The following is a 14851-nucleotide window of genomic DNA, read 5'->3' as shown; positions in this document are numbered from 1 at the left end:
TTCAGATTTTAATTTTGAGGTTATTAAGTTCAGAAAACTTCTGCATTGGCACTTGAGCGTGGCGGCTCATATAAATACAACATTTAATCGCTAAGCTTTACGAAAAACCCGCAGTTGTACTTTCTAAGTGACGACCAGACGATTACAGGGCCTTTCAAGGAATCCTCCCCAAGAGCAAAAAGTACTTCTTGTTTCCTTTCACAAAGTAAACACCAACGTTGGTCAATTTTACTTCGAGTCTCCCAGTTAATGCTTTGGATTTTCCCAGTAGATAAGGGGAACGCATCATCAAACGAATTGGTGAATCAATATTGCTTCTTCATTGCGACTTCTCATATTTTGAAGAATGGGAACACCGTGGTCAATTCGTTTGCTTATTCGGTAGCATAGCTCGACTAAGAAGCCTAAACAAGGTACTTGAACCCGTTGTAGCTACTGGGCAGTTAGCAGACCGAAATCATCATTCACTGAAATAATACATTATGTTTGAACCGAGTTTGAAATGGGGGGCGAAGTATTTGGACAGTGTGAAGTTAAAAATACTTCTTACTTCATAATACGCAGAGTAAGTGTATCTAACACATTTTGCATGCAGACCCACTATACTTTACTCCCCCCCTCTAATGTGCAAATATATAGCCCAGCTTTGTTTCTAATTTCATCATATTTTGTAATATTTCATTACGATTAGTCAGAGAAACAAGTTCTACTCAGATGGAGAAATTAACATAGGTGATATAACAGAACAGTAAAAAAATGCTTACATAGCCAAGTCTGGTCGCAGGTTATTTTCTTTTCCCAGGAGGAGTAAAAATTGCATTTAAGGCTACACTGTCGCTCCCAAAAAAATTTATGGCGGAAAGTGTATTCCCATAAAAAAATATCTAGTGATGTGAGGACTATGGTCTTTAATAGAACACGAGTAAAGTATTCTACTAAATATTTTCGTCGAATCTACCTCCTTCGCAAGATCTCACCAAGTTAGAGCCTTACATCGTTTGACAATACGGGAATTGTCACATCTAGTTCAAAATAAAAGCCCACATCTTCTTAGTAAAAAAATTACAAAAATGAAAAGGCAAAGTAAATTCTATACAGTTACCGCTTAAATAGTAATAGTAATTTATTAACACACACAAGGACAATACATTTTACTCACTACCGACCCAAGAACCTGGGGTCAGGTTGTCCTAAGGTTAGGCATATATCAAAATTTCATATTCACAACAGAAATATACAACCTAGGCCTAAAAAAAATAAAATAAAAGAAAAATCATTCCCCTTCGCACGCAGTTCCTACCACCAATCACAAAATCACCATACTTGTCCTCCAGGTACATAAAAAAAAAAAAAAAAAAAAAAAAAAAAAAAAAAAAAAAAAAAAAAATTAAAAATCATATTTCTCATATAACATTCCTTTTATTTTATTTTTAAATTCCTTCAGATCCCCTATTTCTCTTAACTCTTTATTAACCCCATTCCACAACTTTAATCCCCTATAAATAGGCGAGAATGTCGACCTGGCAGACACCACGAGCGGGGCATGTAAATTTTTCCTTTGGCGAGTTTCATGATCATGAATCGAAGATCTAGCTTTTAGCATTCCTGAAAAGCAAGACGGTAATAATTCATTATTATATTTGAACATAAATTGAAGGCTATAAAAATCTCTAAGGCCTGCAGCAGGTAATACTTTTACATCAATATAGGTAGCTCTAACGGATACAAGATTTGACTTACCAGTCAACACACGGATTCCGTTATTTTGGATCACTCGAACTCGATTAGTAATTGATGGAAACGTACTCAGCCAAATAGATGAGCAATACAATATATGTGGATGTATAATAGAAAAATACAAAGTGCGAAGAACAGAAGGGGGTAATACATGTTTCAATTTACGCAGTATTCCCAGATTACGGCACAGGATTCCTGACACCTTTTCAACATGTTTCCTAAAAGATAGTGTTTCATCTAGCATAATACCCAAATATCTAACACACTGATCACGCTTAACTTTACCTTCCAGGTAACTCACTTCTTGGATCCATGGGTAGTAATTAGATGTACGCGAAAATATTACAAAACTGCTCTTTGATGGGTTTACTTTTATTTTATTAACTCTTAGCCAGCTAGACACTTGATCTAAACACTGTGTCATTAATTCAACTAAAAGGCGTTCTGTTTTTGCAATGCAAATCAATGAAGTATCATCGGCAAATAGAGGTACTGTAACGTCACTGTCACTGTGAAACATGTCGCTCATTTTAGTTTTCGCATCCTTCAGGGACAGTACAAGATCATTTACAAATATCAAAAATAGCAAGGGGCCAAGAACGGACCCTTGTGGCACACCACATTTCATATCTACAACGGAAGAAGTAGATCCATTTATTCGCACATACTGCTGCCTATTAGACAAAAAACTACGTAGGAAATCAAGAGCAGGCCCTCTAATCCCATAAAATTCACATTTTTCAAGCAATATACCATGGTCTACAGTGTCAAAAGCTTTTATAATGTCCAAAAAGATGGTAGACACTTTAAAACCAAGGTCCAGGGCAGTGTTCACAACACCACAGAGATAAGCCACAGCTTGTTCGGTCGTGCGTCCATTTCTGAATCCAAACTGGGTGGATGTTAGTATTGAATGGCACTCTAAATAATGGTACAACCTCCGGGAAAAGCACTTTTCCACAAGTCTTGACATGACCGGTAAAACGGAAATCGGGCGATAGTTACTTACCTCACTGTGATCACCCCCCTTATGAACCGGTGTAATTCGTGCCAACTTGAAACAAGATGGAAATACTCCCTGTTTAAAACAAAGATTTATTAGGTTAACTAATACATGCGATATAGCTGGCCACAGATATTTAATTATCCGTAGAGACAAAATGTCACTACCAGCTGCACTATTTTTCATGTCGAAAATTATTTCTTTTACTTCACTCTCGGTCACCGGTTTCAGGTAAACTGAAAATTCTGTTTCGCTATTTCCAAGGTAATGTTGGAAAGGGCGGTCGCCATCCACTATTCTTACTCCCTCAGCCACATTATGTCCAACTGTAGCGAAGTGGTCAACAAATTCTTGGGCTATATCAGACGGGTCACTTAATTCTGCACCTACTCGACCAATAATCTGATCCGGGGCGACTGTGTGGGGAGGATTTATGAGCTGTTTAATTATCCGCCATGTTTTATTGGGGTTTCCAGCTGCATCACCAAACTTTTTCTTATAATGAGCTTCCTTTGCTTTTCGCAAAAGTCTATTTAATGCATTTCTGTAGTTTTTGTATATCCTTTCATTAATATCACTAGGTTGTAACATTTTCTTTTTAAACAGCAAATCCCTTCGATTTATTGATCTGAGCAATCCTTTTGTCACCCACGGCTTCTTAGGCATTTCTCTGCGAGCTCTTTTCCGTACCTCTTTAGTGCAACTAATCAGCAGATTATGCAGTTTATTATAGAATTTCACAAACTTCGCATCAGCATGATCAGGTAGAGCTAGCTCTTCATCCCAATTAACATCCATTATTTTGTTTTTACAATCACGGAGGGCACTAGGATCCAGTACTTGTGTAATCTTATTAAACCTGCCATTTACCGAAGGAGAAGTCTGCGTCGATGTTGAATATGAGCCAAAAACACCAAAGTGGTCCGAGGTATCACTAACCAGGACACACGGATTAGAAAACGGTACATTTGTAAAAATGTTATCAAGGCACTTCGCAGTTGACGCAGTTACTCGAGTACTTACATTAATTGACGGAATCAGGCCATAAGAAATCATCATATCTAATAGAAGATTAGTCTTTTGACCAGGATCAATTAGGTCAACGTTTAAATCACCCATCAAAAAACAAGGGGTCTCCACTGGAATCTTCTCTAGCTGCTGCTCAAGGAGGTCCACAAATTCATCAAACGCACTCGATGGAGGGCGGTATGAAACAATAACAAAACATTGGAATTTATCAATCTACAACTGAAACACAAACGACTCAAATACCATTTCTTTATAAACCGACATATCACTTTTTACCGTTACCTTAATATCCGAGCGAACATACGCTGCCAATCCCCCATGTTGACGAAGCTCCCGATTTTTGGTGAATAAAGAGTATCCAGGAATCCGCAGCAATTCAGAATTATGCATGTTAAGCCAGGTTTCCGTAAGGCCTATTACCTGAAATACAGAGAGACTAGATATATCATTAATAAAATCAAAGCTGGAATTCAACCCTTGGCAATTTATATGGAAAATACTGATCTGCTTCTCATCCCCCCGGCTCTCCGAAGGGACATCACTCAAAAACACATACCTTGAATCCTCACATGCCAGCCGACAGCATCCACCAGGATCAACGTTCTCACTCAAAATTTCATTATATCTTTCAAAACTTACTTTTTTACTTTCCAACTCCTTAAAATCAGGTGTACCTGGAGGTGATTCATTCATTCTAACCAATTCTTACAAGAAACCTTGCGTGCGAAAGAGGGAACCAATAAAACATATAAAATGTCCACGGCATTCGGTTACAAAAAACAACACATAAAAAAAAACAAATTCCAATTTACTCCCAACCATCTGGTCATTCATAAATAATGTCAATATTCTTTTCCAAAATAGAACTATATTATCGAACCAAATTCCGGTCGCAGTTAACGGGCATTGGTAATTTTCACCAAAACACATACAACAAAGAAACAAAAACAAAAACACGTTTTGGGTTTCTGCAATCGCAGTTTCGCCCATTACATTCCCTAATACTAGTGGGTATCGTAGCTATTTCAAATCATCACATTTATTAACACACATTTCATAACACACGAAAAAAAAAAAAAAAAAAAAAATAAAATGTTAAAAAAAACAACAATACAAAAAAAAACCAACAAAAAATCAACAAAAAAAAAAAAATATTTATAGGAAAAAAACGAAAAAAAAATTTAAATGGAAAAAAAATCATAAATAATAATATAAATTAATAATGCAAATAAAGAAAAAAAAAAATACGGAAAAAATAAAGTAAAAAGAAAATAAAATAGACTAAAAAAAGAGAAAATAAATTCAATTAAGAGCAATAACAATCAATAGCTATCACTAATCAGCCATCACATCACCAGGTGCGTCAAACCGTCCGCCACTTCTTTCTCCTCGCATACGCTCTGGACTATCATTATTGCAACAATTTACTGCGCAATTCACTTTCGTTATTAGGAAAACAACGAAAATAATATTTAACTGGAAAAAAAAAAATCATAAATAATAATATAATTAATAATGCAAATAAAGAAAAAAAAATACGGAAAAAATAAAATGAGAAGAAAATAGACTAAAAAAAAGAGAAAATAAATTCAATTAAGAGCAATAACAATCAATAGTTATCACTAATCAGCCATCACTTCACCAGGTGCGTCAAACCGTCCGCCACTTCTTTCTCCTCGCATACGCTCTGAACTATCATTATTGCGCAATTTACTGCGGGCAAACTGATCTAATTCAGGAATAGAATCTTCATGTGAGTATTTCGCCAGTGAACCATTAAGTCGGTTAAAATTCAGCATTGGTGGAAAGCTTTTCGATACCCAGGCTTCAATACCGATTTCACGGAGTTTAATTTTCTTACGCAGGAGGTCATTTCTCATCTTTCTGATTTCAGGAGGAGCGTCATCACTAATGTAAATATCGTGAAACCCAGCAATTGTCTTGCCCCTTAGCTTTTTAGCGCACTTCAGAATTCTCATTTTCTCATCTTTATCAGCAACCTCAACTTTAATAAACTTTTTTAGTTTATTAACCTGTAGCACTTTGAGGCGTGGTACCGGGGATAGCTCAAGTCCTTCTGTAATGATACTCGTGCAAATTTCCGTAGCATTTTGTTGATTATCAGTTGGTACATTCCACACAATAATGTTGCTCTGAAGTTTTTCAAACTCCATCTTAGCAAGCCGGCATACTGTCTGGTTAATAGCGGACCTTTGGTTACTAATTTCATCTGTCATTATTTTGTACTGTTCTTTAAGCAAATCCTTCTGGTTTTCGATCGATGATATACGCTGGTCGCTTTCCACGTTTCTTTTCTGAAAGTCTGAATTTGAAACCTCTAGTTGCGTAACACGATCACCAAGCGACTTAATTTTATTTTCAAGTGAGTCCAGTTTATCACCATTGCCCTTGACAAGACTTATTAACGTGTTAATTTTTTCACCAAGACTCGATAATGTCACATTTTGAGACGAAGTTGAACTAGCCGACAAGTTTAGGAAACTTGGCATGTCATTTGTGGGATTATCACGCCTCCTTTTTCGTCCCATTTCAACCACGCAAAAAGAAAAAAGAAAACCAAAATTGGGCTTGGCTTACCTCAGAAAGGATTGAATTTTTTATCCACGCCAATCCGAACGTGCAGTTCGCTCAGCCACCGTTAAAAGGGCACGGCTAACACCCCTCACAGCTACAGAAACAGCTATCCAAATTACAGGAACATCGGCAAAACAGCAATGACTTTACCGTTAGGCACAACCAGTCAAAACTGATTCACTTGCAGTAGCAAAAATTCACAAATCGCCACTGGCATCTGATATAGCCACGACACCCACGAACGAGGTCTTACTCGGTCAAGAGCATACTGAAGACTGAAGAAACAAAGGAGAAACAAAACTACACATTTAAAAACTGTTAAATTTATCCAAATTTCACCAATATGATTGAATCATTGAATTTCAATGATTAAGAAGAAAAATTAGAAAAAGAAAAATTAATGTTAAGAAGACTAAGTCACTAAGGCTAGGAATAAGTGAAGATGAAAAGGTGACGTTGGGTAATGAAAAGATTGATCAGGTGGACAGCTTCACTTACCTTGGTAGTATTATTAGTAAAGATGGTTGGAGCAGTGAAAATGTTTAAAGTAGAATAGCCAAGGCTCAATGTGTTTTTTCACAGTTAAAAAAAAGTTTGGAAGAATAGGAAGATAATATTAATAATTTATTTTCTTCCCACTTTAAAAATGGAGACAAATAAGCGGAGTGAAAAAGAAAAAAAAAAAACACTCATCAACAAGTACAAAACATTTACACTAACTTACAATTGCAGTACTAGACGAGTTAGAGATGATTCAGCAAGGAACTGCATGCTTCGGCGGTAAGGTCTGGCTTTTATCTCTCCAATTTTAGTCACCGAGTCAATTATTCCATAGCACCGGCTAATGTAACTATTTGAAAACCACAAATAAAGGTCAATATAAAAACATTTTTGTCAACTTGTAACGACGGGTACGCATCTGCTATTTTTGCGTAACTTTTAGTAACTCCCAAAACGGGGATATATATAGTATATAAGGCGTAACTACAGCGGTGAACATTTTATCTAAAATCTACTTATTAACACTATTATTTATCATTTATTTAGTCGATTTATTTCTCAAGCTTTCTGCTTTTCCATGACATTTTTTAATACACCGAGACACATTATCTTTAATAAGCCCAATAATGGATCTAGTTGTAGGACCATAATCAATGCCTAGATACCACAAACTATCCGATTCATAAATAACAATATCTTCGATATCTAGCGAAGTAGAAAAGCTATACTTTGCAGGCCTGTTACATATGCAAAACTCTGATTTAGATACATTTAAAGCCAGGCCAATTAATTTATAAATTTCAACAATCTTAGCAAGGTTATCTCATAGCACGGAAATAGAAAAGCTCAGTAGCAGTAAGTCATCAGCATATGACAAATAACTGATATCTAGCTCATCAAGGTTGAAAGTTCCCTTCAACTCTTTAGTGGCAGTATATGTGGCGCCATTGAATACAGTTGGGCCTAAACAAGAACCCTGTCTTAAACCTTTAAGCAGAGGTCAACCTTCCGAAAGAATCGGACAATTATTTTGCTTAGTTCTTCCTAACGCAATACGGATAACTGTATTACTGTACCAAAACTGTAGAATAGACACTATGTAAGCATCAACGCCGCAATCCAGAAGTGATAATAATGCTTGAAAGTGCAAAATACTATCAAAAGCGGCAGAGATGTCAACACTGCAGGTGAACACAAAAAAAACCTTTCGCAGAGGTTTTCACTAATACATGAATTACGATTAGAATCACGAAATTTATTTTTAAACACTTTCCATAGCTTTCTTGGGTTACGCTGGAACTCATTCTACTGATTTTCTAAAGCCTCAGCTGCAGTCTTTTCAACGTGGAGCGAGAATTGCTTTTTTGCTAATCGATAGCAATGGAAGACATACCCAGAGCGAGGCTTGTTACAGTCTTTCCACACTCGATACCAAAATTTACTACGTTGTTTTGCACTCTTAATATTTGGGTCATTCCAGCCAGGTTTTCTGATTCCCCGCCTTAACACGGATTATAGGGACAGCACTTTTCTGGGCAAATTTCAAAGCATGAATAAGTTCACATGTGTAGATTTCTAGCCCAATCCTATCTTTTCTTGCATTCTCTGCTAGGAGATGGAAGGGAACTCTAATTTTGGCCAGTAGCTCATCGAGTACGGCGTGGTAACGTTCTTTATTTATTTTCTTCCATTCACTAGTTTCATGCAAATCTTGACGGGATTTAGGAGACACGAACTGGGACGGGAAACTCAGGCTAATTCCAAGGTGATCACTGATTGTGCAGTCGTCGTGCACATGGGCTTTGAGAGTATCAAAATCTGGCAAAGGGATGTTCGAAACAAAATGATCAATGTCTGACGTAGAGCCAGAGGCTGAATGGATGAACGTAAAATCACTGTTTTTGGGGGTTAATCTGAAACAGGAATCAGATATCGAGGACAATAAATAATTGGTACCGTGAATCGTGATCGGAAGCCTGGCAGTTGAAATAACCGCAGAAAAGAAAGCGTTCATTTCTATGCCTCCGTACAAGGCGCCCGAGCCAACAGCAAGCCTGGCTAAATTTACGATCTGAGACAGTTGTGCGGTAGTCTGTCGGCATATATAAACATACCAGGATAAGGCTTGATGACACTGTCAGCTTAACTGCAATAAAAAAGTCACAGTTTTAACTAGGGAAGGCGATAAGAGGGATTCTGCAAACACAGCTAGACCGCCACTAGGGCGACCGCCAAAAAAAATCCTTTTTAGCTGCCTGAAAGAAAGTACACCTACTTTTCATTGTTGGGAGTAGGTTAACGTTCTCCTCAGTTAACAGGTGTTCTTGCAAGCATACTGCAGAAAATGATCCGATTTTTCAGACACGAAATCCAATTTGTAGTTCGAGTGGCCGAATATGTTATAAGAATACACGGATAATATCCTTGAATTTAAAGTCGTGGTTGGGTGGTAGGGGCATTCTTATCGCACGCAGTTTTAAAAATAGGCCACTTGAGCACGGCGTAGGCAGGGTGGTCACCCTTGCATCGCGCACAGCGTATGTGTTTGGAGGAGCAGGGGGGTTCCTTGGTATTGGGGTGATTTCCAGCACATTTAGAGCATTTCTCAGATGATGAACAATTTTTAGCCAGGTGACTAAACTCCTGACACTTGTAGCATCGCCTTGGTGGTACAATAGACGGAACAACTTTCAAATGGGTATATCCAAAGATAACACCCCACTTGATAGCCTGGTCGATATTCTGTTTTTCTTTGACAGTCAGTTTGACAGAAAGGCTATCACTAAATCTGTACGCATCACTCAGGTTCGGGATAGCTTCAAGCAACTCCTCTTTAGTAGTTTCTATTGGAACATTTCTGGCAATAGAATGAAACTGAGGCTTACGAACAATTATTGAGGCATCCGGTAGTGCGGACTGCAAGCTGGCGGCCAGGATCTTTGCATCCTCGGCAGATTTTGCATAAATGGTAAGAGCATACTTAGAGGTAATGGCCTTGTGAATTCATCCAGCTGCTCCGTTAGTATCAAGCACCTGCTTCTGACTTAAGCATGATTTCAGCATCGCGGGGGGGGATATTTTCAAAGGGTCGGGGACCACGTTGGACACGGACTCGGAAGGATTAGGCCAAGTAGCTTTTTCAATGGAGCATAAAAAAACGCTCAATCATGGAGTTTAACTTTTCCCCACATTCTCCCACCATGCAAGCCAGTTTGGTCACTACATCGTAGGGGACACTAGGGACTTCAGCAGGGTCACATATTGTGAAACGGAATTTAAGCTTATCTGAAGCATCACTTACTTTCAAAGCCTCTAGAATGTCTTCAACAACGAGCAAAATCGGCACAGTTGTTCAGCACCCCCTTTAGTATATCCGGGCTAACCTTATCAGTCAAAAACTTAGCTGCAATTCGAATATTGTCTTTACTGAAAAATTTTGCAGCGGTATCCACTATAATGTCCTTTGGAATATCCGCATTTTTCATCATTCTCCGAAGAAAATTCAGCACAGGTGCATAAACGTAAGATGCCAGTTCATTCCAATTCAATTAAGTCCAAAATCGAAGACCGTATTTCACAGCAAAGGTTTTATTGATTGCTAGAAGCAAGTTCGCTTACGAGAGAAGTAAGGGAAGCGTTGGAGGCTGTTTATCTTGTCCCCGCAATTTAAGGGGCAAGCCCAGCGGGTACCACGGCTCTTGCAGACAACTCTCCCACCCCTCTTCTGCTTACTTCTCTCCTGTCACCTTTATCGCAGCGTAATTACCTATAAATGTAATCTGCAAACCAAGATTAGAATATTAGAAGTTACAGCGATGACAGTAGTCAAATATGGTTCTGAAGCATGGGCGCTTCGAAAAGCGGATGAAGAATTGCTAGATGTTTTCCTGAGAAATTGCTCCAAGATTATTCTGGGTAACCGGCTGACTGACCGTATTTCAAACAATAGGTTGTACAAAAAATGTGCTTCAATACTGCTATCTAGGGCTATAATGAAAGAAAGGGTGAGGTGGCTAGGGCAAATTGTGCGGATGATGGATGACAGATTGCCGAAGATTGTTCTTTTCGGCCAACCGTCAAGGCTAAACGGAAAGCAGGTCGTCCTCGTCTGGGGTGGGAGGACGTCATAAAAAAAGATTTAAAGGAAACGGAACTTTGTGGGAGGGTGTAAAAAGAGAGGCTTTGAATAGATTAGGATGGAGGATGAAAGTGCGTAGCTGTGTCGGCCTCAGGCGGCTTGGTGCTGCGGTGAGTTGTTATTAGTAGTAGTATTAGTATTGAATTTTAAAGTTATATTCGTAGATTCGTAATTTGGGTCAGAGTCAAGTTCCTTTTTTTCTTCTTCTATTTGAGAAACAGTGCTTTATGCTACTTAAAAAGGTACCCTCATTGCTTGAGTAACCTATCGTATATTTCAAGAAATACGTCCTTCTCCTCTCAGTTTCACCCCTTTTCTATATTTCCACGGAAAGGCTTGCACAAAGGGAGTGAGGTTTCTCCTCCTTAAGATTGGTCTGATGAAACACCGATCAATATAAATCGGAAAATGAAAATCTAAAATAAATTTTCTTTGTCTTTTGATCCATCTCCATTTCAAAAATTCTAACGAGCGTCCCTCCTCGCAAGTACCACCATACATAGTGCTTTTGGCAATAGATTGCCGGAAATCTTGCAATTGAAAGGAAATTGACCCAACATTGTTTATCATCCTCCTCTCGAAGAACAAAATCTGCTATAAAACAAATTTACATGAAGAGTGAAGGCAAATAGAAAAGAAATATTGAGTTTTTCTGTTTTTATTTTTTCCTTTTTTTATCTCCGGTGATGACAAAATACAATATGTACAATGACCTGAAAAATCATAATATGTACAATGACCTGCAAAACTCAAATTGCATATGGAAAGAAATCAAAACATGAACTAGCTATAGAGTTATGTTGCAATTTGAGTATAATTTTTGAAGTGCATAAGTAGCTTTAGTTACACGCATCAAATTCGTCTTACAAAACACTTATGATGGCGCAAATGCTAAAACTTGATGGCTGCTATTCTTCAATACCTACAACACAAATAAGGTCCACAAGGTTGACCTTTCGAAATACATGTTCAAGAATTACAAGCTATTTTAACTTTGTAATGGCTCTTGAACAGACTGAATTTGATTGACGACCAATCATGCTGATCAAAAATTGATGCAACTGAGCTAAAAAAAAAAGAAATAAAACTATACGCGTTTGCTTTGTTTCAAAGCATATATCTTTAGAAGTAAATGAAGTTACAAAAGGAGAAAAATGAAGATAAAAAGCTTGCCTATGTACATTGATAGCATCCATATACTGACAATTCTTCTCCCAACAGCTCCATCAACATTCCAAAACCAAAAGGGTATCATAGAAGCATAAAAAATTTCATCCCCACAGCTGGTAGAAATAAAGAATAAATAATACCAAAATTTGTTCCCAATTGAATATTCAGCATTTGATTCGCCTATTTCCTTTAGTATTTGATTTTGCCGCGTTCGTCTATCTTCCTTTTTCTCTTGACAAGATTCGTGATCAGGTTCGCTATTTTTGCATGACTCCGATCCAGCTTCTGAGTTACGTCTAGGATAGATCCGTATTCCAAAAAATGTCTGCAACTCCGCCACCGTAGCCGGATCATGCATGTATGCCAAAGCATCCTTGAGATATTTCATCTAAAAAACAATAAAAATCATACGCTAATTTAATTTTAGACAAAAAAAGAGCGAAAAAGAAGCGAATTACGGTGGAATGTAAATATTCATCGAGATGAGTGCATAACACTGCTTTATGTAGCCATGGGCGGGAATTGCCAGCTCTAAAAGTTAAAACATTCCGAGAGGAAGACTTCCTATGAAGAAAGTTCTTTAAATCATAAGGGAAATGATGACTAAGCCTCAATTCAACACTGCAGTTTTTAATTTTTTCAAATAATTATGCAATAAAGTATTGGTCATGGAAACTGTCGCTATCCTAAAATTTGTAGCTAAAACTGCTTTAAAACAAACGTCCTATGATCGTCAAACTATTTACGATTTGTATACGCAATTGTTTTAGATTGATGTCGGTAGTTTCAGAATGAGGGCAGGGTTCTATCTCCATTACCTGATAGGACCCGACTTATGCTAACAAATTTTTCAAGCGAGGGACTGCTCAAATTTCAGCCTTTTTTTAATCATCGTGAATTTTAGCAACGAAAAATAAAAATACAAAAATATAATGTGCTTTGCTTGTTGACAACCTTTTATTAAATGTCAGTTGTTTTGGAACCCTTCGAATCGGCTCGAAAAACAACAGATGGAGAATTCCAAAAAAAGTTGCATACGTAATGACTGCAATAATTTCGCAAAAAAAAAAAATAAATAAAATCTCCTTTTTTGGGAAAATCTAAAATTCAATTTTTGCTGCTTACAACCAAAGATTCGCACAACTTGTGTAGGTAACATCATAATAAAAAAAAAAAAAAAAAAAAAAAAAAAAAAAAAAAAAAAATGTCACTAGCATTATTCATTTATGAAAAAATAAATGCCAACTACCCTGTGTTGAAACCAGTCGAAACTGGATAATAACTAACGAGAAATACAAGATTATGAAAATAATTCATATTCTCCTCTATTGTATGAGGTAGAAATTTACGTTTGCGACCCTTTTTCAAAAATATTATATTCGATTGATGAAAAAAGCTGCACAAAAATGTTGATATCCCAAATAAAGTGGAATTTAGAGACAGAGGGAGGTATTGCCACGGAGTTTTCGACAAATTTTAATCCTTGAATAGAATTAATTTTCTAAAAGTAAAGCTTTTCTTAAAAAAAGTGCGAAATCCAAACTTAAAGCGAATGAAATTTATTGCTTCGCAGAAGTTTTAGTTGTTTGTACACTACGCTATATCGTATCAAAATTTCAGACGTGTAGCAATTCCTGCCCATCCAAGCCACTATTTCCTTCTTTCTTTTCCCTTCATACTTTTAAAGGGCCACATTTTTGTAAAATAAAACCAAACAAAAATATATCATTCAATTTTGCATTCAACGTTCTTCCCAAATATCAAACAGTTCGTGGTAACGAACTGTAAGTAAGGAGCGACCCGGCTCAATGGTAACCGAAACTCTAGAAAACGGGTTTTTGATACCAACAGATACATCAAAAGAATCAGATTTCAATGCTGATTTCAAATATATAACTTTCATCAATTTTAGTGCTACCCATCAAAAGTTACGCGCCTGAGAAAATTAAGCTGATTTTCAAAGAAAGGGGGAAAGACCCCTTAAAAGTTATAGAACCTTAATGAAAATCCCACCATCATTTTCAGCGTGTCAGAGAACCCTACTGTAGAGGTTTCAAGCTCCTATCTAGAAAAATGTGGAATTTTGCATTTTTTGCCAGAAGAAAGATCACGGATGCGTGTTTGTTTTTTTTTCCCAGGGGCGATCGTATCGTCCCAGTGGTCCTAGAATATCGTGGGAGGGCTCATTGGAACGGAAATTAAAAGTTCTAGTGCCCTTTTTAAGTGACCAAAAAAATGGAGGGCAACTAGCCTCCCTCCCACGCTCATTCTATTCCCAAAGTCACCCGATCAAAATTTTGTTCAGCATAGTCGAAAATACTAATAGATATGTCTTTGAGGATGACTTAATCCCCCAAGTCCCCAGGGGAAGGGCTAAAAGTTATGAACTTTACCCAATGTTAACATATAGATATTGGTTATTCAGAAGTATACAGAAGTTTTCTTGAGGGTTTTTTTCTGGTTGTGGGAGGGATGGATGGGTCGGGGATTATGTTGGAGGATCTGTCCATGAAGGAAGTTTTCATGGGGGAAGCGAAATTGCCATGAAGGGGGCGCCGGAATTTCAAGCATTATTTATTGGTTATTGGGAAGTATACAGACATTTTCAGGAAGGATTTTTTTTCTGGAAGGGGGGCTAGAGGAGGGGGTTACTCTGGAGAATATTTTCGTGGAGGATG

The 14851-nt window shown here is 37.4% G+C and overlaps 1 protein-coding gene across 1 annotated transcript in view; it reads right to left on the bottom strand.

Moving 5' to 3' along the window:
* LOC148950265 (sphingosine-1-phosphate phosphatase 2-like) overlaps positions 1-14851 on the bottom strand; it is a 126002-nt gene that overhangs the window by 17174 nt on the left and 93977 nt on the right. Inside the window, exon 2 of the mRNA XM_089092271.1 lies at positions 12177-12561. Coding sequence (XP_088948397.1) covers positions 12177-12561 — 385 coding nt within the window. The remainder of the gene's footprint in view (positions 1-12176; positions 12562-14851) is intronic.

Source organism: Artemia sp. Qi Xiang Cuo, chromosome 7 (genome assembly GCF_049724085.1).
Source record: "Artemia sp. Qi Xiang Cuo chromosome 7, ASM4972408v1, whole genome shotgun sequence".
NCBI classification, from domain to species: domain Eukaryota; kingdom Metazoa; phylum Arthropoda; class Branchiopoda; order Anostraca; family Artemiidae; genus Artemia; species Artemia sp. Qi Xiang Cuo.
Note: the sequence above shows the minus strand (reverse complement) of the source record. Positions and strands in the feature narration are given on the sequence as shown.